At 36.6% G+C, this 26,398-nt stretch overlaps 1 protein-coding gene across 1 annotated transcript in view; it reads left to right on the plus strand.

Moving 5' to 3' along the window:
* The window catches only part of Itgbl1 (integrin subunit beta like 1), a 240,460-nt gene that overhangs the window by 131,573 nt on the left and 82,489 nt on the right, over positions 1 to 26,398 (plus strand). The window contains exon 7 of the mRNA XM_076872413.1: positions 7,419 to 7,565. Coding sequence (XP_076728528.1) covers positions 7,419 to 7,565 — 147 coding nt within the window. The remainder of the gene's footprint in view (positions 1 to 7,418; positions 7,566 to 26,398) is intronic.

Below are 26,398 nucleotides of genomic sequence, written 5' to 3' on the forward strand. Positions count from 1 at the left end.
AATAGGGCCCAGATGAAATGCAGTTTTATTTTTAGCTGCCATTCTTGCCGTCCTGTGAATATTAGTTTTATTTAAGTCCAAGGGAAATCTCTTGGTGGATTAGTTTAAGTTGAGGCTTTTGATTCTCATTTTCTTCATTCATGCTCACTCTGTCCATTCATTAATTAATAATTCACGCATATGTGAATATACCCAGGGCTTCATGGGTATGGGGTCAGACAGGATGCAGCACACTTCCTGCGCCCTAATTAGTCCTTTTTCTTTCCCTTTGTTTTCATTCCTCTTGTTTGTCATCCACTTAGTATTTGTGTGTGTTTGTCCATTCACCTGCATGCAATCATGACTTGCACACACACATACATACACACACACACACACACACATACACACACACACACACTGCAGCGACCAGGGCAGTGACCAGCCATGGCTTGATGTACTGACTATTCTGTTTGTTATGCTCAATTTGCATCCTGATTCTGAAATAAATCCTGAATCTATGATGGTGCTTTATTGCTCTGGTTTATTACCCCAAATCCTATAATTGGAAAAATACACTATAGTGTGATCTTAAACTTTATCTCTCAAATTCACTTGCATGCAAAAATGACGGGTATGTGAGAAGAATCTTGGCTTAGGGTTGCATAGTTTGGAAAATAGATTCATTTGATAGAAGTGTATTATGTGGGGAAATTCATCATTGTGGATTACCACAGCACTGAGGAAAGAAACTGATAGAAATGATTAGGTATATTCAGAGTGTGTTGTCTTGACAGGAAAATCAATACATTGAATAGAATTTTTAAAAATAGCAAGTACTAGTTAGGTCTAATTTATTCCCTGAAGCTCTTCCCTGTTGATGGCCAGCATGTTATTTTGTAAGCACTTCCTTGTAAACATTAGATATGTATCCATGGCTATATTATTTTTATTATATAAAAAGAAAGAAAGACACTCTGCAGCAGAAAGTGTTTGTTCAGAGTAGAATCAGCTGAATTTGTCCTGGGCTGATATTTCAAAATCATAAAAGCATAATAGTTATAAATAAAAACTGCAGTTTATTGTCAACACCCTTCTTAGGGTAGCCTGAGAGCAAGTCTAGCTGCTGTCATCTCAGGCCAGGGTGCCACCTGATAACAGTCATGCTGTGAACCCTCGTGTCCAGGAAGTGTAGATTACAGCCCTGTAACCATGTTGACAGTCAGCAATTCCTGCCAAGATTGAGCACTGGATGCCCTTTCACTGGTGTGTGTGTGTGTGTGTGTGTGTGTGTGAGAGAGAGAGAGAGAGAGAGAGAGAGAGAGAGAATACATGCATGTAGGTCCTTGGAAAGTGGGTCTCTTATTGAAATCATTCTGATGTTTGAGATCAGGGATAAACAAAATCAGTCCCTATCTTTCAGCGATGAAATTAACTCCTCCTGGCTTAACAATCACAAAGATTTGACAAACACCCATGGAAGCATTACATCCCAAATCAATGTGGTAAAATTTCCTTTGGCTCGTTCTGTTCATTTGAAAGATAAATTGAGACGAGACCCAAAGAGGATAGTGGCAAAGCTAAATCAAGAACAAAAATCTGCTAATTTCTTCTTTTATGCTGTTCTAATTATTTGTTTATAAAAGCCCCGATGTATCGTGCTAGGGCAATGTGAAGGGTTTTCATGCTGAACACATCTTATCATGTCTAAACTCTTCTCTGTCAAAACCAAGCATTTTCGCCTTCCAAATGTTTCCCTGCTCTCTCTTTGGAATACCTTTTATATTGAAATTGGAACTAGTAATTCCGGAAGATAAATTGCTATGTCACGATTTCCTGTCTTCTCTGAAAGGCTCAATACCTGCTTCAGAATCTGGGTGCAATGACTGGTATGTCCAGTCAATTTCTGGTTCAACAGCTTCTTCAGACTCCAGTATTAATCATTTGTATTTCTAATTGCTTTTCTGACTCCACTGATTTAGTTTCATGAAGGATTTTGTAGAAAATGGGCAGTTTCATTTAGAGTGGAATTTATATCAATCTGAAATTTATTTTGATTGCACATGACTGAGTTTTTGGAAAATGTAGTATATGATTTTTCATTACCGAAACAGCCAAATTATATATGTGTTTCAAGTCCCATCAGTCAATCTTTAATAAGTATTTGTCAGGCAATGCTGTTGTCAACACTGTTTTTCATTATGGTAGATGAGATTTTTAGAGACCTCTCTATTACTTATACACTTGCTTCTTCCATGATCTTCATTGAGACAGTTGATTTAGAAAATCCCAAAGTGATGAAGCCTTCAGAAAACATCCCCTGCCCTTATTTTATCCTATAGGCTGGTTATCCTCTGTTCAGTGGCTCTCAGGAACTTCATTCCTTAGGGTGGTTTACCTAAGTCACTCCTATTCTAATGTCCCTGCTCTGCTCAGCTTGGTCCTTGTCAGCGGATACTGAATCCTGATGGTAAATGTGAAGGACGTAGAAGTGGGTGACTCCACTGTAGTCTCCCACCTCGAGACTTGGTTGTTCAGAGCAAAGTCTCATCCCACAGCCAAGCACAGCAGAAACCTGATCTCATGAAGCCTTGCTGAGTACCAGCCATCAGTTGGCAGGGGTGTTACCCACAGGGTTGGGGTTGCTAAAGCAAAGACTGAGGTTCAAGGTTGAGGCGGGAAATATAGGCAACCAGGGCTCATCACACCCACGGAAGAAGTAAGGACACATACGTGTTCCACCCAGCTTTGCTTAGAGTTGACAATGACTGAAAGTTCAGCATGGATTTATTGGAACAATCCTCAATGACATGGGTGACATGGCAGTCAGTACACAGGAAGTAATGCTCTAGAGCTTATAAGCTGTACCCCTTGTTCCCCCGGGATTTTAGCAAAGCACTGAAATGGCAAAGGGATAGGACATTAGAGGTACAGTAATAAGAGGGCCTTAGGAGAAAGGGCTTAGAGAATGGCAAGCTGACTGTGGGAAACAGAGTGACCAGAAAACAAAGGGGATCTCGGGACTTAAAAGCAAAGAATTCCCAGAGATTTCTTCTTTCAAGTATAGGGCATCTGCATTTCCTTTAAAACCTATTAAGGCCTTCACAGATAACCTGACTTCTTTGGACATTCACTGAATGGGTTTCTAGCTCTGAACATCTCACTGTGCTAACTTCTGATCATCTTTACAATTTGATTTATTCTACCACAATTTTTTAAAATGTCGACGTGTGAATGGAGCTCACACAGAAAGTGACTGCTCCGAACACGTGTGCCAGCTCCACAGCTGGGACCGCGCTTCCTTGGTCATGGGCTTTGCTCAGCACCTGCCTTTGCCCCCAAGGCTTCTGTGTCATTCTACCTGCCCAGGGTTGGGAAACCTCTTGCAGCCACATACCCTGCCATGGATTCAGATGGGCCACAGCAGCAGGTGGCTTCCTCTGGGGTAGCTACAGACTTCTGGCACCCTCCTCTGCTAGACGTTTTGTTCTGATTTTTACAGCCATTTTAAACTTCCAAAAGTAAAGATTTTTCCTCCTCCAATCTGCTTTTCAGTTTTGCTGTTACAGTGTCAACTAGTCTTCGCAAATGGCAATATGTTCTATGCTTTGTGTAGCCTCTTCCTGAGACATCTAACTGTCCCTGAAATGAAACCTCTTGTTTACAAGCATTTTAACGTCATGGCTCTATTAAACAATGAAATTGATTACACTGTAAATGGTAAAGGTTTGGATTTTAAAAACTGTTATTTATGTATGCGTTTTCAGTCTATCTCTGATCACAGTGTTTGTCCTAAATTGCATGAAGGTTGGAAAGAAGAAATTTCTTAAGGTGTGATAAATGGTGAAAAGCCACGGAACCAAACAACCTGGGACAGAACTCTCTCACACACACTCTCTCTCTCTCTCTCTCTCTCTCTATATATATATATATATATATATATATATATATATATATATGAAAAATTCTTTTTTCCTTCAACAGAATACATTTATTTTCTTGCAATCACATTTTATGAATTTTTTCCAAAATAAAACTTTGAATAAATACATCTATGTATTATTTGTTCTTGACACTAATGACACAAAGATATTCCAAATGAAAGTACAAGAATTTAAGAATTTCCCAGCATAATATGTGTACAGAAAATATTTCATTTTCTCAAATACAGTCTAGTGACTTCTAATAATAAAAGAAATATTTTGTGGATTCTCTTAGAAGTTCTAAATGATCTTATTCATGCCATATGTATTTATTAGCAATCACATTTTATTCCTTTAAAATGATGAACTCCAAGTCAGAGGATTAATGACAGACCTTTGTTGAACAGAATCTGTTACATAATAGGTGCTCAAGAAATCTTCAGTGAATTGACTATGGTATTCAATGAGAGATTTATATCCAATGACCTCTAACATGCTACCTCACTTTGACCTGTGGTTTTATAGAATTTTCTTAAGAACAAGGTTAATAAATGGGGAAAAGCTCCTGTAGATATGGATTGCCAGTTTCTTCAAACTAGAAGGTGAGCCCAGAAAGCTCGTAGAATGATGATCAAAGGACCAGGCTTCACCGAAGACCAGTTTCCATTCTGCATGATTTACATTAAATCAGATGCCAAAGACAAACAGCCTGGGTTCTCACCCATTGGCATCGCCCCAATCGACTTTTAAAAAGTACATTATTTCTGTTGCCTTCAAATTCTTCATGCATTTTTGCAACAGTTATAGAAATCGACTTGGTTTTGGTCTGCAATGACGAATATCTGCGTGTTTATTAGGAGTTAAGAAAAGCTCAGTAGAAATGATCAGGCTTTCTTTTACTTGGTTACATGCGTGGGCTCAAATGAATAAAAATAACAGCAGCTCATTGTCATGTAGCATTTTAAGATATACATTGTGCTTCTCAATAAATGTGGATAGATAAGGTATTATTTTTCTGTTTAAAAATTTAGAACTGAACTTCAGAGAGGTCTCAGGAGTAGCCCATTCTGTAGTTAGCAGAAGCAGGAGCGGACCCACTATTCAATTGATAATACGAGTCTTTTTTTGCTATATTATTCACTGTTCATAACAGATCTTTACAAACTGTGTCCAAGTGTCCAAAATTTTAATATTTTTTCTGACTTCTTTTGTATCTATGAGGCTGTTTTTTAAGGACTGGGAACTCCACGGGGGCTACTGGTTTTAGCTAAAGGCCTCATAAACATGTGGCACTTAGTAAATGGCAGAAGAAGGTGAAGTGTGGAGACTCCAGAAGATCAAGTCTTGCTTCAACAAAATATCCAGAAAAGAAATTAAGAAAATGATCTAAAGGCAGTGGAAGAAATCTGACATAACTTTCCTATGTACATATACGAGTACTCCGTAGTGAATCCCATCATCTCATACATCCACAAGACTGGGATCCTAATTAGAACAAGACATACTCCATGCTTGTATAGATATATCAAAATAGATTCTACTATCATGTATAACTAAAAAGAACCAATAAAAATTGTATCAAGGAAACACAGCAGGAAGAAAGGTAGCTCTTTAATAAAAGGCACTGGATAAACTAGCTATGCACATGTAATAAAATGAAATCAGATCCTTATTTTGCCACATACTCAAAAATCGACCTAAAATGGCGTGAAGACTCAGGCTTAAGTCCCAAAGCTGAAAGGCCCCATGACACTGGGCTTCACAGGGATTTTTTTTTTCAATATGACACAAGAAACACAGTCAAACAAGAGCAAAAATAAATAAGTAGGAGTATATAAAATTTAAAAGTTTCTGAGACACCAAAGGAAGCAGTCAACAAAATGGAAAAAAAAAAAAACACCCTACAGAATGGAAGGAAATATTTGAAAGACATATACCCAATAAGGGGTTAATATCCAAAATATATAAAAATTAATACAACTATATAGTAAAAAATCAAATAACCCAATTAAAATGATCAGAAAGCTTGAATAGACTTTTTTTCTGAAAAAGGTATATAAATGGTCAATAAATACACAAAAAAGTACAGACTATCAGTAATCATCAGAGAAATGACAATCAAAACCACTATAAAATATCACCTCACACCTGTGAGAATACCAATATAAAAAGTCAAAATGCGTGTTGGCAAGGATGTAGAGAAAGGGAATACACACACATTGTTGGTGGCATGGTAAATTGGTACAACCATTATGAAAAACATGGAAGTTCCTCCGAAAATTAAAAATACGACTTCCATAAGACCTAATATATTGTGGGTATGTATCCAAAGGAAGTAACATCATTATGTCAGATATCTGCCTTCCCATGCTCATTATAGCATTCTTCACAATAGAGAAACAACTTAAGTGTCTGTTGATAGATGAATGGATAAAGAAAATGTGGTAAATATATACAATGGAATGACTTTCATCTAAAGCAAAGATGGAATCCTATCATTTGCCTCAACGTGGATAAACCTGGGGGACCTTTGAATACACAGTTACAGAAGGACAAGTACTGCATCCCTTATATGCTTGTGAGAACTAAAAAGAATCGGAACTTCTAGAAACAGAGAATAGGAGGGCGGTTAACTGAGAAGCAGGGGTGAGGGAAATGGGGAGCTCTTGATCAAAGCATTCAAACTTCCAAAGTTATAAAATGAACACGTTCTGGAGAACTAGGGCATGGCATGGTGACCATAATTAGTAAGACTGTATTGTGTACTTGAAATTTGTGAGGGGAGTTTTTAAATGGTTCTACACACACACACACACACACACACACACACACACACGTACACGTAACTGTAGCTGTGTGAGGTGAGAGAAATGCTAATTAGCCTGTTTGTGATTATTTCACCATGTGCAAATGTGTATGAAAATCTCATGTGGTACACTTTAAATATGTGCAGTTTTTTATTTACCAGTTATGCCCCAGTAAAACTGGGGTAAAACAAATCAACTTCTCCCAAATTCCAGATTCATTGCCTCTGTCAGTCTGTGCCTCAGGCTTTCTAAGTTTCTTCAGCCTTTCTATGGGATCTTCATACATAAAGATCAGTTGAGCGGCTCATTAGAAAGAAACGAATTCCTTCTTCAAAATTAACTTGTTTTCTGTTTCCTACGGCTCCTCTCCACATGAACTAATGACTGAATCCATCAGCCACTCCTTTTGGGTCCCAACAGACCAATAGAATCCCATTTATCAGGAACTCGGTAGATCCCAGGTTACAGCCCTCTGAACTGTTTGTCTTAGCTGTAGTTGTTGCTTTCCTCTGCCCCTCATAATCAATCAATATAAACCAATCATTAGTAATTTTGTGAAAATTGTGACTTTGCAGTAATGGTTTTATATTGTCAGTGACGATCCTGGCTCCTTTTTGACGTTCATGGTTAGAATGAAAACTAAAAACTAATTCTGCCTTCATTATCTTCATGCACTCTCTTTCTCTCTTTTCCTGCTCTCATTGTCAAGGTCATGGACAGTGTAACTGTGGGAGATGTGACTGCAAAGCAGGCTGGTATGGGAAGAAGTGTGAGCACCCACGTTCCTGCCTGCTGTCTGCTGAGGAGAGCATCAGGAAGTGTCAAGGAGGCGCTGAGCTGCCCTGCTCTGGAAGGGGTGAGTGTGGACTCTGGGGCTTGTCACTGATTCCTAATCCTGTGCTTCAGAGGAATACCATTCACGGGAGTCTTACAGAAGAGCACTTGCATGAGAGAAGGTTGGTTATCTGAACTGATAACCAGTCCACCACTGACCAGTGGAATTACATGGTGAAAGATCTCCCCGCAACCGCTCCACCTACACATGTGCACTTGCTTGTACACACATGCACATACACACTGTCCACAGTTCTCTGTAGCTTTGAAGACTGCTCAATTTCTGTTCCCTTTCATTCTGTTCAATGTTACTCTTTTATTTAAGTTCAGTTTGTATATTCGCTTAAAGCTTTTGAATGAGATGATTCAGTTGTGCACTGACATTTATGAAACCCACTACCCTTATTTTGGGAGATGGCTGGCTTTTGCAAAGGAATTGTATAAGCAGCCCTGAACAGGTGCTGTCGTTTTAGAAGACAGACTCAGATGTGTGCTTACTACCAGAGCAGCATAATTTCAGAAGGAAAAATTCACCTAGAGGAAAAGTGGCTTGTTTGTTCTTTTTGTCAAAATGAGAAACACAAATTCACGTTTCATATGGGAATAGCAAACTTTACATGAAATGTACTTCCAGAGGAACTGATAATTGATGTTATTACAACTTTTGTTTAAAAAAGAGAAAAGGAGAAGTTTAATTTTCTGTTCCTTATCTCTTTTTAAAATCTACTTTTAAAAATTAAGACATAACATGAAATTTAGCCTTCTAAAATGCAAAACTTATTGTTTTAACTATAGTCACAGAATTATGAAACGACCACCACTAATTCTAGGACATTTTCTAGAAAACCCACCCCCCATGGTGTCACTCGCAACCAGTAGAAACCACTAACCTACTTTCTGTTGTGGATTTATCTATTCTGGATATTTTGTATAAATGGAATCACAAAATATGTAGTCTTTTTGTGGTTGGCTATACTAAGTGAAAACATAATGTTTTCACTTAGTATAACGTTTTCAAGGTTCATCAATGTTGTAGTGTGTGTTAGTACTTCATGGATTTTTATGGCTTAATAATATTACATAGTGTGGATATCCCATAGTTGTTTATCCACTCATTGGTTTATGGATATTTGAATAATTGCTTGTCTTTTACTCATTGGTCCTTATGAATGATGCTTCTATGAACATTCATGCAAATTTGTGTTGGCATGAGTTTTCATTCCCTTGGGTGCATACCTATGAGTGAATTCCATATGCTGAGTCATATGATCACACCACATGTAACTTGTATAGTGTTATGAGGGTGTCTCTAAAATGGTCGCAACATTTTATGATCCAATCAGCGGTGACAGTTCCAATTTCTTCATATCTTGTCCTTGCCTAGCTTTTTATTACTTGCCAGTTTCTTTGTATAGAAAACTCCCCAGTCTCCAAAATTTTTTTGTGTGTGTTATAGGTGTTTTCGCATGACCAATATTTTCCTCTAATGATTATAAATAGGATACTAGGTTATGGGTAGAAGGATTTATTGTTTTAATTTCTGACTAGCCCCATCTTCCACCAGCAATCCAGAGAGGAACTATTTCTCCACTTGCTTTAATAATTCTGCCAGATGGTGCTGTGTATGCCTGTTGTGCTTTGAAGTATCAAAGAATCAAAATTATCATCCCTCAGATTAACATTATTTACCCTCACTTACAATCTACAGCAAAACAAACAATTTCTCATTACAATTTAATATCGACAAAATGCTTACCTATTGTGCCTTGTCATATGAAAAAGGATGGACATAGGAAGTCCAATCAGTGTCTCTTCTTATTAAAATAAATCAGTTTATCTTGTCATAACTTTATAATACTATAGGGGAAAAATTCATTCAGGGAGAGAAAGAAAATAACTTTATCTCAAAATAGATTTTGTTCTTGAGAACCTTTTCCAGATGTGTTTACTTGAGAAAAGGTAAGATATAGTTTTGCTACCATCTTAATGTGATAAAGCACAGGGAAGTCTAATATCTTACAGCATTTTCTAAGTTAAAGGGCTCACTTTCTATAAGATAATTAAAATCTTGAGTGGCTATGTATCTAGTATAAGTAAATAGAGTAGTTTCTATACTATACTTATATTATTTACCAATAAGGATATCTGCTTATGTCAACTCCCCCCAAAAAGTCTGCAACAAAATACAAAAGTTCTTTCTAATTTAAAGATCAAAATGATAAATTATATAATGGGGAAAGAGAAAGCACATACATTACCTCTCAAACATGGAAAATCACGTTAGTATACAGATTCCAGTGGGTTTTCATTGGTCTCTAAGTTTTTTTTAATACATAGAACAATAGTAAGAGCATTTTCGTAGACATCATATTGATCTTGAATAAACTCTGACAAGGCTTGATCTTCAACACATATTGGTCTCTTATCTTTCTAAGAGTAACTATTTAGCTATCATTTGAAAGTAATGGAGTATATTTAAAATATATTTTATCAAAAAAGATGTTGAATACATGTATAGAATTTTGACTTAAAAGTCATTAAATTCACTTAAACCTATAGAAAATAGAAATCCTATCTTTGATTTTTATGGATTAACATGCTTTAATTAATAAGTTAAATAATTTTTTAAAAAATTCTTGCCTAGGACTATATTGTCAGAGAAATACTTTGTAAATAAATGATAAACTTCACCAGTTCCTTTACAGGGAAAAGGAGATCTTGATGAGTGCAGTGATCTTCCAGGGAACCAGAGCAAAATAGAAGGTAGAATAAGGGAGAATAAAAACTAAGGATTTATGACAGCCAGTGCAGGGCTCAGACCAGTGGTCAGAGACCTTGGAGTTCTTCGAACTACATCTGCAAATTCACTGGCACTGGGTGTTTGGAAGCAAACATCCAACATGAAAACTTTCAAAGGATTAGTTTTGCAATTTTTGAATGAACAGCTGCAGCTGTGGTTACATGAGTGAAGAAAGCAATTACAAGGCCCATCAGTTCTCAAGCCTGAGAGCCTCAGCAGCTCACCAGCTGGGGCCCAAAGACAAACAAAGGCCCAGAAGCCTAAACCTCCTGTAGGATGTTCTCACATTCTGCGGAGGTCGGGTGACGGAATTTTTTTTTACCAGAAATGAATTGAGACTCCTTGCTTCCACTGGTGGTGATTAAGTGGGAGCATTATGTTTCAAAGGTAGGAAAACAAATTATATGATCTCTTAAGTTCTTTATTAATCATTCCTTGTGTTCCATTTCTTATTACCTACAGATGTCATTTCATGATGTATCGCCTATAAGCCATGTACATATAGAATTATTTATTAGTTTCTGCTTCTGAGATGAGGAGTGGAAAATCACATTCTAAATTCACATATCAGTGCTCTGCTAACAGTATAGGGGAAAAACAGTCAAATGCGTCTGACCTAACTTTCCTATATACATATGTGAATATACCACAGTTAATCTCACCCTTAAGACATTAAAATAAACTAAAATTAGCCAGGCGTGGTGACACATGACTGTTAATCCCAGCGGCTCAGGAGGCTGAGACAAGATAATAATGAGTTCAAAGCCAGCCTCAGCAATTTATCAAGGTCCTAAGCAACCTCGTGAGACCCTAAATAAAATATAAAAAAGGGCTGGGGGTGTGGCTCAGTGGCTCTGGGTTCAATCCTTGGTAACAACAACAACAACAACAACAAAACACTAAAAGTAAATAGCAAAAAGATCAGTGGAGTATAGAGAAGGGAATGGGGGAGAGAGGAGGGCAATGGGAAGTACTGGGGACTGAATTAGAACAAATTATATCCATGTTCTTATAATTGTTATGTCAGAATGAATCCTAATGTTATGTATAACTGAAAAGAACTAACAGAAACAGCTACTAATGGACTTATGATAGGCTATAGATTAGTTTTAAACTCTTCTTGATTTAAAAATACATTTTCTTTATTACTGAGGTTCTTCTGAGCATGAGTCGGACTTTAGCCAATACACATGAGCAAAGGATGTTTATCTTATCTAAGCAGAAGCTTTGGGAGGCAGGACATCATTTGAAATCCCCTTTCCCTTTGGCCTGAGGATTTGCAGTTCTGGAAATAGGGGCTGTTTCCTTAGCCTGGGTTTTGGAAACAGGACCACTGTCAGAAAGCTCTGCTGACCTCCAAGAACCTCTAATGTGAACGAGAAAGACATTTCTGTTGTTTTAAGAAACTGTGATTTGTGATTTGGGATTTGTTTGTTACTGCAGCAGAACTCCTTACTGATGGATACTCTCTTCCAAAAATTTAGGAAATATAGTTAACCTAAAACAAATGAACAGGCAAGCAAACACAACAAATTTACATATAAACCTAATGATTTAGATGATCACATGAACACTGAGGGTTAATATCTGTATGTATAGGTTATCAGGATCAAGAGCTAAATCAAAAAAATATAAGCATACATTTTACAAATGAGATATTTATGCTGTTCTAAAAACAGCAGTTATGTGAATGTATTCAACAGGTGGAATGCTAAGAACACTAAATGAATTTTCTTTATACTTTCCTCAAACATAATGAAGTAGGAAAAAGTATAATTATTATTCTTTTTACAGAAAAATGAAGTAGAAATTAGAACAGTTTGCTATTTCACATCAAAGGTGCAAGTTTTAATATAAACTCTTAATACAGTTTTACTGACTCCAGAACTATTGTTTTAGATAATTTACTTGTTCTTTTAGTGCTGCAGCCCGGCTGGCTGGGCAAAATAACCGGGGAGTGACAAACAACTTGTGTACGTTTATACAGCAGGAATGGGAGCCGTTTATTGTAGAACAGGGGCAGTATTTATATATTCCACACAGCTTATCTTAATTAGCATAAACTAGATACAGCAGTCAACCAATAAGGAATCTCCACACTTAATGGCTCGCTGGCGTTACTTCACAAACCACTCCCTCTGGCATTTTGCCAGGCGCCATCCAGACTTGTTTACAGACTCTAACATTTTAGTATGCTATTTTCTAAAAAATATATAATAAATATATTTTCCTGCTACAAATACGATATCATACGAAATCATTGAAGTAGTTATATAATATTCCATTATATATTTACATAGTAATCATTATATGGTCTTAGCAAAAGAATTTAACCAATCCTTGTATAATAGAAATAATATTGTCTCTTATTCAGTGCCACAGTTTATATTCCTGTAGCAGAACATGTACACAAATCCTTAGTATTTATTGTTGAATGTGGAATGCATAGATCTAAATAAATAAAAATGGATTACATTTTTTAAATATAAAAGATCAGATGATTTTTATTCTCTAGAAAAATTGCACCAATATACCTACTTATCAGGAGCATTAGAATGGTTCTTTTCACCCACTGATAGTGACAATTTAGATAATGCACTTTCCCAGATGAATTTTGCTCTTTGTATGTGCTGTGAACTTTTGCCATTTATCAAACTCCTTTCATTGATTTCCATGATCATCCAATATAAGTGCTGTATTGGCAGGCATTGCTACTCAGAAAGCCGTGTCTTCACTGTCTGCCTTCTTGATCACTATTTGTCCTTGGGGCTAAACCATCTCTCTGCTTGGGAATACAGTCATGCCTGCCCTGTGGTTTTCTTTGATCAGGTTTGTTCTTAGAAGTATTGCCTGTGTTTAGTTCCATAAACACACAGCCACATGTCCCTGTAGGAAAGATATGAAATGGAGGAAGAATGATAAAGTAAAGTAAGTTATTTAATATTGGAACGTCCAGAAAATAGAAGCTATGGCTTCATTTTTATCAATTAGCATGCTTTAATTAATGAATTGGACAATTTTTCCCAATTTCCTTACCTAGGATCATACTTTGAAAGAATAATAGCATGCCAAATTCACACCATCTGTACATTTTTCATTTGAAGCCATAATTCATCTCTCCCTTGTATTGGCAAACCACATCTTCCAATTCTCTTGTTGTATTTATCAAGAGTAGTTTCCATGATGCATACTTGTTTTCTTTTAAAACCTATGTGTTTCCACTACATGTGGTTTTAGACCCCTGAATCATTAATTTTCTTATTCATATTTACAAAGATGTTATATATTAGGAACAGAGAGAAAGTTGTACTATTGGAAATTCTCCAGACATTCTCAATTAAGTACCATACCACATGTTGTGATTTTGATTCTATTTAAAAATATCTTGGCTTGATTAGCTGCCTTATTGTAAGTTAATGGTGGCGGGAACATCCCGAGTGACCACATGACAAGGGAAGCCCCGTGTGTTCTTCCAGAAGCGCTTGGAGGAAGCAAGGGTGATTCAGCTTTCCTCTGTTCTGCGTCCTGATAGATCAATCCACTCTGTCCACAAGTGCTGCAGACTCTGTGGCATTTCCAACCTGGAAGATGAAGAAACTGCCGTGAAAAATCATCCTCTTTACTCTTCTTATCCAGGAGGAATTCTGCTTTAAGTGTGACTCAAATGGGGACAAATATTCATTAGTTGGTGAATTATGTCAGCAGCCATAGTGTGGACTGTGTTGTGTCATGCCTAACATGTTCAGTAAAAACTCACTCTTGGACCACCAGGGAGACATCCTTCTTTCTTTGAGAGTACTTTGAATTTACAGTGCTTGGTATTTTGGCTTTTATATGCTGTTACCATGCAGTGACCCATGATAATGATATGTGGTCTAGAAGAGGGGAGCCTTTTGGTCATTTGCTTAGAAAAAAAATTAGAACATCTTAAACTGTGTATGCATCCTAAATTTCACAAAAGCACAGGCATATAATTGTTATTTATTGTGACTTTTAAAAAGAGAGTATGAGGCAAAATGATTGGCATCCAAGGAGAACTAAGGAGGATGCCTTTAGCATCCTTTCTCCATGTCTTCCGGACACTTTTGCACTTCTCTACTGGGACACTGTGTTTTCTCATGACAGCCAAAGGTGCAGGTGCCCAGAACTGTGGTCCACTTGAAGGTCCTGATCATATTCTATACTGAGTCTCTCAATCATATGATGGAGCATCGTTTACTAAACTAGAAGTGTAATGTGCATACTTTAAAGGGTATGATTAAGAGAATGGAGGCCAAGGGTGATTTGGGAGCTCTCCTTTCTGGTGGACAATTATTTATGGTCCTCACTTCCTCTCTTTCATTTTAGCTTGCTTGTCTTCTTGATATTTTCTTATTCAACAGACAGAAAGGAAAAGGAGAATTCAGAAGTTGATTTAATAGTTTTGTTTATTAAATTATGGTATATATTAACTAAATTAAAACATAATAAACATCACATTTTTTAAAAAATTACCTGATGCTTTTCTAACCCATAGTCCATAAAATTATATCACTACCAGGTAACACTGAATGAGTAATTTTTGCATATATTCCAGTCAACAATCTTGTTTAAGTATTTTATGTATAGCAACAGAACATTTTATATCAAAGATAGGAATCAGTCCAAATAAATATTCAATTTTTATTACATTCTGCATCATTTTTATGTGGCAAATTGAAAACCAGTGAAATTCTTTGGCTAAGAAAACTTCCTTATACAGGCTGCAACAAATACTGTCAAAATCTATTTGAAATGAAAATAGAAAATTGAATTCAACCCCAATTTCTGTAAGCAAGCTAAAAATAAAACATGACAATCAGGACAATTTTGTTACTACAATTACATATTTATTTCTATTAAAATCTTGGTGGAAGATACAGTGTGTGTCTCCATAAGTTATTTACCTGATTTTACTAAATGTAAACAGGAAAGCCAGATACTTTGAGTGGGCAGCAGTCTGGTAATCAGCCTTAATCTTCATGGAACCAGATTCTTGGCAGATGTCCTTAGTAATAGAAAATCAATGAGGCAGACTGCCATCAAGCTTGACCAAGCTTCAGGGTCACGTAGCTTGGTCAGAACCTTGATTCTCCTCTTGGATATACGAATGTTATTAAAAATTAGTAGTCCAGGCATTGTGCTATAGTTGCAAAATAAATTCAGAAATGTAATACACTGTATACTCCCTAGACAATGTATGCCTCCAATGTTCATAAATGATGTTCTTTATCAAATCTAATCAATATTACATTATGATCTTTGGGATCACCCCACCAGCTTTTTTTTTTTTTTTTTTTTTTTTTTTTTTTTTTTTTTGCTAAGCCTGGGGTTCAGGAAACTAGAGCCAGTAGCTCCACATCTGTTTTTGCAAATAATGTATGTCTGGAACATAGCCACACACTTGTTTACCTACAGATGCTTTCTTGTTGTCCTGGAAAAATTGAATAATTGCCTCAGAGAGCATGTGGCCCTCAAAGACTAAAATATTTAACACATAGCCCTTTTCAGACAAAGTGTGCTGACCACAGGGATAAGCATTTGTGATAAATGTGGGAATGTATTCAGAGAAAGGATTAAAGTTTTGAGTCAGAGGAGGAAGAAATCATTTGCTGTATTTGGGTAAAAACATGGCTTTATGAAATGAGGGAAACCTAGAATTGAGTCTGCAGGGATGAGTAGCATTAGAAAGACAATAATTTAGAAATGGATATTCCAAGTAGAGGAGTAAGTATGGGCAGAAATGCTGAAACAAGAAGGTATTAACTTGAATATTGAGAACAGGGAGCAAACTCATTTTTAAAAAAAATATAATTAATAATTATATAAATTCATAGGTTCACTGTGACATTTTCTTAGATGCATATATCCTAGTTTGATAATGTCCTCCCTCCTGTATACCCTCTTGCTCTTGTTGTGCTTTACCATCGCTCAAGTCTCCTTCTCCTCCCCTTACAGACCTTCTTCTGCTTTTAGGTCATCCTTTTATTGTTTGTCTTTAGTTTTCTCATATGAAAGAAAACATGGTAATTGTCTTTATGTATGTGACTTATTTTTCTTAACATTATGTCCTCCAGTTCTTTCCATTTCCCTGAAAATGACATGATTCCACTCTTTTATATGGCTAAACTGTGTATATAAACCATATTTTTCCTTATCAGCTCATCTGTTGACAGGCATGTAGGCTGATTCCATATTTTGGCTACTGTGAATCATTCTGCAGTAAACATGCATATGTAGGCATCTGTTTTGTATGAAGACTTAATTTCTTTTGGATAAATACCCAGTAGTGGTATAGCTGGATCACATGCTAGTTCTTTTTTTTTTGCATTTTTTTTTATTATTGGTTGTTCAAAACATTACAGAGCTCTTGACGTATTTCATACATTAGATTCAAGTGGGTTATGAACTCCCATTTTTACCCCAAATACAGATTGTAGAATCACATCGGTTACACAACCACATTTTTACATAATGCCATATTAGTGACTGTTGTATTCCGCTACCTTTCCTATCCTCAACTATCCCTCCTCCCCTCCCCTCCCATCTTCTCTCTCTACCCCATCTACTGTACTTCATTTCTCTCCTTGTTTATTTTCCACTTCCCCTCACAACCTCTTATATGTAATTTTGTATAACAATGAAGGTCTCCTTCCATTTCCATGCAATTTCCCTTTTCTCTCCCTTTCCCTCCCACCTCATGTCTCTGTTTAATGTTAATCTTTTCCTCCTGCTCTTCCTCCCTGCTCTGTTCTTAGTTGCTCTCATTATATCAAAGAAGACATTTGGCATTTGTTTTTTAGGGATTGGCTAGCTTCACTTAGTGCCATCCATTTCCCTGCAAATTCCATGATTTTGTCATTTTTTTTAGTTCTAATTTTAGTTTTATGAGGGTCTGCCATATTGTTTTCCATAGTGATTATACTAATTTACATTCCTACCAACACCTTGTAAGGATTCGTGTTCCTCTACATTTTCACCAGAATTTGTTATCATTATTTTGCAACAGCTATTCTGACTGAGGTGCTACGAATCTCAATGTAATTTTGACATATGTGTTCCTTATGCGGTTTTTTGTTTATTTATTGACCATTGGCCATTCATACAACTACTTGTGATGGGTCTATTTAGATCATTTGCTCACTTTTTGATTGGATTGTTAAGTATTTGGGGTTTCTTATATATTCTGAATATTCTTTCTGTCAAATTAATAGTAGACAGAGATTTTCTCTCATTTTGTAAGTTGTCTCCTCATTCTGCTGATTGCTTGCTGTGCTGAAGCTTTTTAATTTGATGAAATTCAATTTGTCAATTCTTGTTTTTGTTTTCCGAGCTATTGGATATATAACTTCAAGTGTCTGCCTTATCTTTTCTTATAGTGGTTTCAAAGTTTAGGTCTTCCATTAAAGTCTTTTGATCTATTCTGAGCTGATTTTTTTTAACAGAATGAGAAGATGGGGTCTAGTTTCCATCTCTGTGTGTGGATATCTGGTTTCCCCAGCACTAGTTGTTAAAGAAGCAATCATTTCTTTGATATATGTTATATGTACCATGTATGTTATAACATGTATATTATTTTCATATGTATATGAAAATCAGTTGTCTGTAGAGGTGTGGTTCTATTCTGGGCCCTCTATCTTGTTCCATGGATCTATGTGTCTGTTTTTATGCCAGTCCCATGCTGTGTTTGTTAGTGTGGCTCTGGAGTACATTTTGAAGTAAAGTACTGTGATGCCTTCAGCATTGCTCTTTTTGCCCAGGATTGCTTTGGTTATTCCGGGTCATTTGTGAATTCTTATGAATCTTTGGATTAATTTTTCTAGTTCTGTGAAAAATGTAATTTGCACTTTGATGGAAACTTTATGGAATTTGTAGACTGATTTCACTACTATGAGCCTTTCAACAATATTAATTCTCCCAACTCATGAATATTGGAGGTATCTCCACCTTCTGGTATCTTCTTCAATGTCTTCCTTCAGTGTTTTGTTATTTTCATTGTAGTTATTTTATATCCTTGGTTAGATTTACTCCCAGGTATTTTACTTTTTGTAGCTATTGTGAATGACATTGCTTTCCTGAATTTTTTCTTAGAAAGTTAATTAGTAGTGCATAGAAAAGTTAATGATATATTTGTGTTGATTTTTAACCCAGATACTTTGCTTAATTTGCCAATTCTGTGTCTTTTGGTGGAGTTCTAGTGTTTTCTAAATATAGAATCGTATCATCTTCAGACAGAGAAAATTTGACTTCCGTCTTTCCTATTTGTATCCCTGTTATTTATTTCTTGTGCCTAATTTCTCTGGTTATCATTTTAGTTAGTATATTGAATAAGTGAGAGTTGCAGTTGATCTTATGGAATTTTCATCCCATTATGTATTAATTCAATGACCAACTATTTGTTCCAAAGTGTATTTTTCAGTTTCCATGTGTTTGCATTATTTCTGTAGCTTCTCTTCTAGGGTCATTCCATTATGTTCTGATAAGATGGAAGAAATTATTTCAGTATTTTTTGTTTGCCAAGACTTTTATGGCCTAATTTTTTTTGTTTTTATTTTATTTTTTATTTATTTTTTATTATTAGTTGTTCAAAACATTACAAAGCTCTTGACATATCATATTTCATACATTTCATTCAAGCGGATTATGAACTCCCGTTTTTACCCCATATACAGATTGCAGAATCACATCGGTTACACATTGGTATATTTATCTCTTTACTGAAATACTCTTATCTTGCATTTTCTACCTTAGTTTATTTCTTAGATCTTTTGGTTCATTGATAATTTTAATAATCAACTCTTTGAATTCTTTATCCAGAGTTTCCTCCATGTCAATATCTATGGGATCAGTTTTGGGAGTGTTATGAACTTTAGGGAGTATCTTATTACCTTGCTTTCTCATAATTCCTGCATTTCTATGTTGAGTGTTGCACATCTGCTGTTGTGATTATCTCTGACATTGTCATAAGAGGGACTATTTAGTGAACTATTTTCTCTTTCCTATGTATCCCAAGCTGAGAGTATATCTATGTGTCAAAACTTTCACTCAACATGATCACACTTTAATTGTCAGTCCCTAATCTTGCTTTGAGAGGAGATAATAATCACCAGTCACTGCAACCATTTCAAAACAAAGCCATACATTAATAAACCTTAAACTGCATATTGGAAATGTCCTCTACAACTCCACCAATCTAAAAGTGAAAATGGGGAATAATGCTCTAGAATAATCTGAAAAGTTGGATATTAAAGCAAATAAAAATTACACTTAAACTTTATACGACCTAAAAGGGAAAGATAGGAGAAAAAAGGGGGAAAGAGAAGCAAAAAATGAGGAGGGGAACAGGAGAAGATAATGGAAAATACAAAAGAGAAGAAGAGTACAGGCATAAACAAAGAGGCAAAAGAGTAAATCCAGCTAATGCATTAAAACAGTAAAAGAAAATAAAGTTGGATTAAGAATTGTGACATCAAATAATAAGTGGAAACCTATCAAATCAATACATAAGATATTTGTGAATCAAAAAACTGAACTAAGAGAGATTTATATTTTCCATTCATAGCTATTTGACATGGAGAGATTTCTTTTTTTTTTTTTTAACTTTTTTTTTGGCCTAATTTATAATATGAACTATTCTGGAAATAGTTCCATGTGCTGATGAAAAGAATGTGTATTCTTCAACTGTTGATGGGAATATTCTGTAGATCTCTGTTGTGTCCATTTGATTTATTCTATAATTTTACTCTGATATTCTTTGGTGAGCTTTTGTCTGTATGGTGAATCCATTGGTTAGGGCAGGATTTGAATTCTAATCTATAGTGGAATATAGGAGTCTCTCTCTCCCTTGTGTCCTGTAGCATTTTTTTTTTTTTTTACAAAATTGGGTGCTCCATACTTATATGCATATATAATTATTATACTTTCTTCCTTTTTTTCATACTGCAGTTTGAACTCAAGGTCTCACACATGATAGGCAAGTGCTCTACCACTGAACTATATCTCCAGCCTTTTAAATTTTATTTTATTTGAGACAGAGTCTTCTTATCTTGCCTTAAACTTGAAATCCTCCTGCCTTAGTCCCCTGAGTAGGTGGGAATATAGGTATGTGCCACCATTCCCAGCTTTGTTATTTGTTCTTGGTCAATTATTAATATGTAATAACCTTTGTTGTAACTTTGAACTAATTGATTTAGTGTCTGTTTTGTCAGATGTGAGTGCAGCTACTCCTGTTTGCTTTTGGATTCCATTTGCTTAGAATATAATTTCCTACCTTTTTACTTTCAATCTGCATATGTCTTTGCAGGTGAGATGAGTTTCTTGCAGACATTATATTGTTGGGTCTTGTTTTTCTAATCCAGTTAGTCAATCCATGACTTTCAATTGGAGAATTAAGACCATCTACGTTAAATGTCATTATTGAAAGTTACATACTTGTTCCTGTCATTTTGGTTTTCTTCTGGTGGTTTGACTATTTTATACTAATTGCTTCCTCTCTTATTAATTTAGAAGTTTGACAGTTTTCTGTATTAATAATGATTGATTCTTACTGATTCTTTAATTGCTTTGTTTTTGCTTATCTACTCTTCTGGTGAGATTTACTCTTTCCCATTCTCTCTTCCTTTTCTGGATGTAGGATTCCTTTAAGTATCTTCTGAAATGTTGGTTTAGTGGTCATCCCTCAGTTTATGCTTAACATTGAAGGTCTTTATTGTTTCATCAAATTAGAAGGATAACTTTAAGGTACAGTAGTCTAGGTAGGCAGTTTTAAATTTTTTTAAAGGACTTGAAATACATTATTAAATACTCTCCTAGCCTTTAGAACTTCTGCTGCAAATTCAGCTGTCATTCAAATGGGTTTGCCTTTAAATGTGACTTGACAGTTTATGTTTTTGAGGGCTTATTTTCTGATCATTTCAATTTTGCCTTCTAATTGCCTCCTGTATCTGGATGTCCATGTTTTTCAAGAGTTGGGAAATTTACTAAATAGACTTCCATAACATCCGTCTGTATCTCATCTCCCTCATGTACTCCAATTATGCATATTTTTGGTCTTTAAATAGTGCCTAATAAATCTTGTACATTCTGTTTACTATTTTATGTCTTTATTATTGTCTGAATGTGATAATTCATCAACATTCTCTTTAAGCCCTGACAATTTTTCTTCCTCCACTTGATCTAGTTTATTGGTGATGCTTGTTTATTGGTGATATAATAAGTTTTTAATATGACGTATTACAATTTTCACTTGCAAGATTTCTGTTTGCCTCTTTTTCAGAGTCTTATTCTCTTCACTTAATTGTTCATTCATATACTTGTCTTCCTTAATTATTTCAGATTTTTTTTTGTATCATTTAGGAATTCATTAAACTTTTAAAAATTATCCTTTTGAATTCTTTGTGCAGCATTTCTTCTACTTTGACATCACTGAAATCAGTTACTAGAGAGTTATGAACTTTAGGAGGTTTCCTGTTGCCTAATAATATCCTATTCTTCATATAGTCCATGTTTTTTGATTGAGATTTGTGCATCTGTTAGGATGACTATCTCTTCCACTTTTATGTGAGGACCTTCTTTTGATGATGTGTCCTTTGATTCTAACTTGTGAAATGTTGAGTTTTGTTTCACATTCTCCACTGTGATTTCCCTGTGGCTTCTTTGGCTGTGATTAGTGGGTTTTGACACAATGCTTAAGGAACAGAGCCTGCGGGAACTGCTTTCTCTGTAGGTCTTGCAAGAGTGGGGTTCCTCTGATATTTCCAGCAGGAATGTTGTAGACAGCAGAATATGTGGGGTGCACCATCTGTGGTTACTCTGCAGTCTGGTCATCACTGTGTGGCCTGGTATATCATGGTAGAAACCTATACAGAGTTCCCTTCTTGTAGATGCAGTGTCCACAACTATCGTGTTGTTCTCTGTGCCATTGCTGTATAGGTGAATGTCACGGAGTGGGACTTCAGCCTCTACCAGCAGCGCCTAGTTGGGACTAGTCAATGGCTGGGCTCTTATCTCACCTATTCTTTAAGTTAATATTAATATTTCTGCCAGGGTTTGAGTTGGGGTAGGTCATAGCTGCAGTAAGTTGAAATTTCTCCAAGCTGGGTTGTGAGTATAACTTAACGGCAGAACACCCACCCAACATGCTTCAAGTTTCAGGTTCCCCATCCCTGCACAGGAGGGAGAAAAACAGCAGCAGCAAAACAGAGTAAGAAGTGAAGAAAATACCAAATAAAACAGCAAGCCCAATAACAACAATGACAGAAAAGGGAGGGGTAAAACATAACAGTAACTAAAATGTTAAAAAATAAAATTAAGATGAACGGTAAGGAAAGAAAAAGAAAACAAGGAAAAAAGAAAGAAGAAAAATGTTAAAAAGAGGAGAAAAGGGAAAGCAGGAGAAATGCCAAAGTTTTTAAACAGGGAAGAAAAGACCAAATGAATGTTAAAAGAAAAGAGAGGAATACACACACACACACACACACACACACACACACAGCAGCAGCAGCAGCAATAAGAAATGTATTCATAAAAAAAATAAAAATTTCCCCTCTTCCAAAGTGCTAGATGGTGCAGGCAAGACGGGCTCTTTGGCACCTGTGCCAATCAGTGATACTTTCCAAGTCTTCCTAGGCTGTGAGCCCCTTGGAGAGCTGGTAGTTGTTCACACCCTTCTTTCCTTTGCCTGGCTTGCCAGGAGACCCGGGGGAGTGGTTGTGGCCTCTTTCCCCAGCACTCCTGCTGGCTTCCAGAAACACCTTGTAAAGGGGAAGCGTCCTCTGTTCCCTTCAAGATTGCCGTCCCATTTCCCACTACATAGAATTCTCGGGGGGGCATGTCAGATTCATCTTGCTTAAGGCCCATATATTGCATTATTCCTGAACTGATAAATAAAACTAAGGTGACAGAGATCCAAATCTTTCCATGAACAAAACAGATACTTCACTTCCTCACATGAGCCTTCTTCTGCCTCCCTGAACCTCAAATCATTCTTGTGTATCTACTGACACAATCTGAAAACAAGCACAAATACAAAATTATTTTATTCAAAATTGTTTGTATCAGCAAATTATTAAAATGACAATTGTTTTTAGTAGTCAGATTGTCATTTTCAGGGTCACATTTTCTTTGGTATTGGATATATATAAAGTGAACTGTAGCTAGTTGTGATACTGAGTCCTTGCTATGAGGGTGAGTAGTTGAACAGACTGTGACTTAGTCTGGGTCCCACCACTTGCCAGGTGTGGAACTCAGCAAGTCTTAGGCAAAAATGGCAGCAAAATCCTTCTGGGTAATTTTGAACTGAGTTCTGTAAATCTGCATTTCCTCCCTTTCTCCACTCTCTCTGCAGTAAGTGAACTTGACTCTGGGTTCTGACTCATTCGGATCCTAGATTGTGTATCTACTTTCATGGACTCACACCTGTCATTTCTGGCTCACCTTCACAGTCGACTTGGAGTCTGATTTTGCCTAGCTATCTAGAGGAAAGGAGAGCCAGCTCCTCCTCGTGGGAACCATGTGACTCACCCACGCATGCTTTCAGTCTGCCTTCTACCAAGTATCTGTTTGGAGTACAGAGTAACGTATTCGTCAGTGTGGCACCCTTTCATCTGGCATACAATAATTAAGATGGATGAGTTTTGGTTCTCCATAAATATTTATTTCTCATGTGATGTCTTCTATTTGGAGAAAGGATGGAAAACAGGATTCTCTGGCTTCCTGTTTAAATTTTTAAATAATTTTAGCCTCTTTGCTGTTTGAAATATTCGTGCCATGTGGATGCTGATAAATAATACCAAATGGTCTGGCATAGTGCAGTAGTGAGACATTTGAGACTTGGAGAGTCCCAAGGATGAAACAGCAACTATTTTGAGGTCATGTATAAAGTCATTTATAAGAATATTAACTGCTTTGCCAGGGTTTCTCCCCAAAGCCCTGTACTGCACAACAGTTAACTGAAAAATGCAGAAATGTTAATGTCAAGAAAATATAGAGTAGATGATAACCTGAAAAGGTCTTCCACACTGTTGTCTTGTCTTGCTGAGCTGGAAGGTGGGTAGGGTTAATGTTCCTACTGAATTGTGGTTGTAGTGATGAGACAGAATCACAGAACTCATGTTCCCAAGTGTGGTTTATTGTAATTACAAAAGAGACAGTAGCAAAACTCAAGTGGCATAATTCATGCTTGAGTCTAGACACATTCGTCTGTATAATTCTATTACATAAAGAGAGAGATCGAGAGGGATTGCAGTCTTCAGGTGGGGCTTATTAGTAAATAAGATTTTGGAGGTGTGAGAGGTCTACACCAAGGTGTGACAGGACATGTACCTGCTGACATCACCTTGTACATAGGTGTTACTCCAGCCCCTGGCTTATCTAGTCAACCAGTTTCCAGTTGTGGAGTTGGATACCACAGAAGGGGCAGGAATGGCCCCTAGACATCATGACATCCTCCTAGAGAAGACGTTCTTATACCACTTATTGCATGACCTGAAAATGTTTGTTTTGTTTTTAGCTTTTGGGGCCCTCATTTTATTATCTGTAAAAATGATACTATAATAACTTGTTTCCTCTAAGATATTGTAAGGAATAATTCAGACACTATATGCGAAATTTCTTTCTTAACTTTAAAGTAACATAGATTACAAGGGATTACAAGAATTCAAGTGGATGGCATATCAGTGATCTCTAAGACGTAGAATTTAATAGTAAAACCACCATCAAAATTCCTTTAATCATTCACCTAATCCACATGTGTCTGTTGGAGATCCTGCTATGTACATAGAGCCACCTGAGGTGCTGTGGATGGGCTGATAAACAAGGGAACCACTGTCATTGAGCTTCTCATTGAAGCAAATTGAGATAGTATGAAAGAGTGGCCACGGTGGCATTGGGTTGCCTTAGGTATGGTGGTCAAGGAACCTTCCTGAGGAGCCCATACTTGGCCAGATTTGAATATTGGAAGGGGTCAAATGAGAACTGAGGGAAGATAGCCAGAGGAAATAGAAACAAAGCGATTTATACAATCTTAGACTCAAGTAATGAAGATTTTCTAAAAGAGATCTAAGTCAAGTGGCTTTTTTCCTTAAAGAGTTCATAGAGGAAGCAAGGACACTTAGATCTTGCAGAAGTATTTTTAAAAAAACGAGTGCCCAGTTATCTCCTGATTTGATTTGTCTGCTAGGTAACCTAAGCATCGGGGATTTAAAAGCTTACTGGGTGATTCCACTGTGAGGTCCCATTAAGAGCCACCATTCTGCAGGGTTGTCTAGCAGGTATAGTCCAGTCGCAGAAGGATGGGCACTTTAGTTTTTGCCCTATTACCCATTGATCAAACGAGACTTAAAGGACTGCTTAAAAGGTGTACAAGACTTGCTATTGCATGGGCTTTTGTCCCTTGCTCTGCTGAATAGGCAGGGAAGGGCTGAAGCAGGGTAAATATGGCAGAGTGGGTTGGGGGGCCAGCAGAGGGGAGCCTTGAGCAGGGAACGTTCTTAGGCACCTTCTAACACTGACCACATTCAGGACTAAGATTTTTTTTTTTAAGTGAATGATAATTGGACTGAAATAAATTGTAAAGGAGACTAGAAAATAAAGTGTCTCAGAAATACATTTTGAGTTTTCACTATAGGAATTTTAGGACCGAAGGATAATATGGAGGGACATACTTAGCTATTCCTTCTCTGGAGCAACCATGATAACATTGAATAGTAAAATGCTGTTTGGCTCTGTTACCACAAAAGCACTCCTTAACTGGCTTCCATGTTGTCTTTTGTTTAACATGCCATCTTGTGTTTTGAGGAGGCTCACGCCCCACAATTATGTTTTTCCTTATGAATAAAACTAAGATTTTTGTGGATGAGTCAGAGTTCAACTTGAACACATTTTCCATTATTAATCAAAGAACTGACCAACAGATTTGAATTATTTCCCTAGGATCTCTTCACTGCCCAGGACTTCCGTTTGATTGGCTGCTTAACGGAGGACTTGTCTGCTTTGTAACCATGTTTTTGATTGTGCTTTTGTAGGCACTGGAAGATGGG

The sequence above is a fragment of the Callospermophilus lateralis genome, chromosome 12, assembly GCF_048772815.1.
Source record: "Callospermophilus lateralis isolate mCalLat2 chromosome 12, mCalLat2.hap1, whole genome shotgun sequence".
NCBI classification, from domain to species: Eukaryota; Metazoa; Chordata; class Mammalia; order Rodentia; family Sciuridae; genus Callospermophilus; species Callospermophilus lateralis.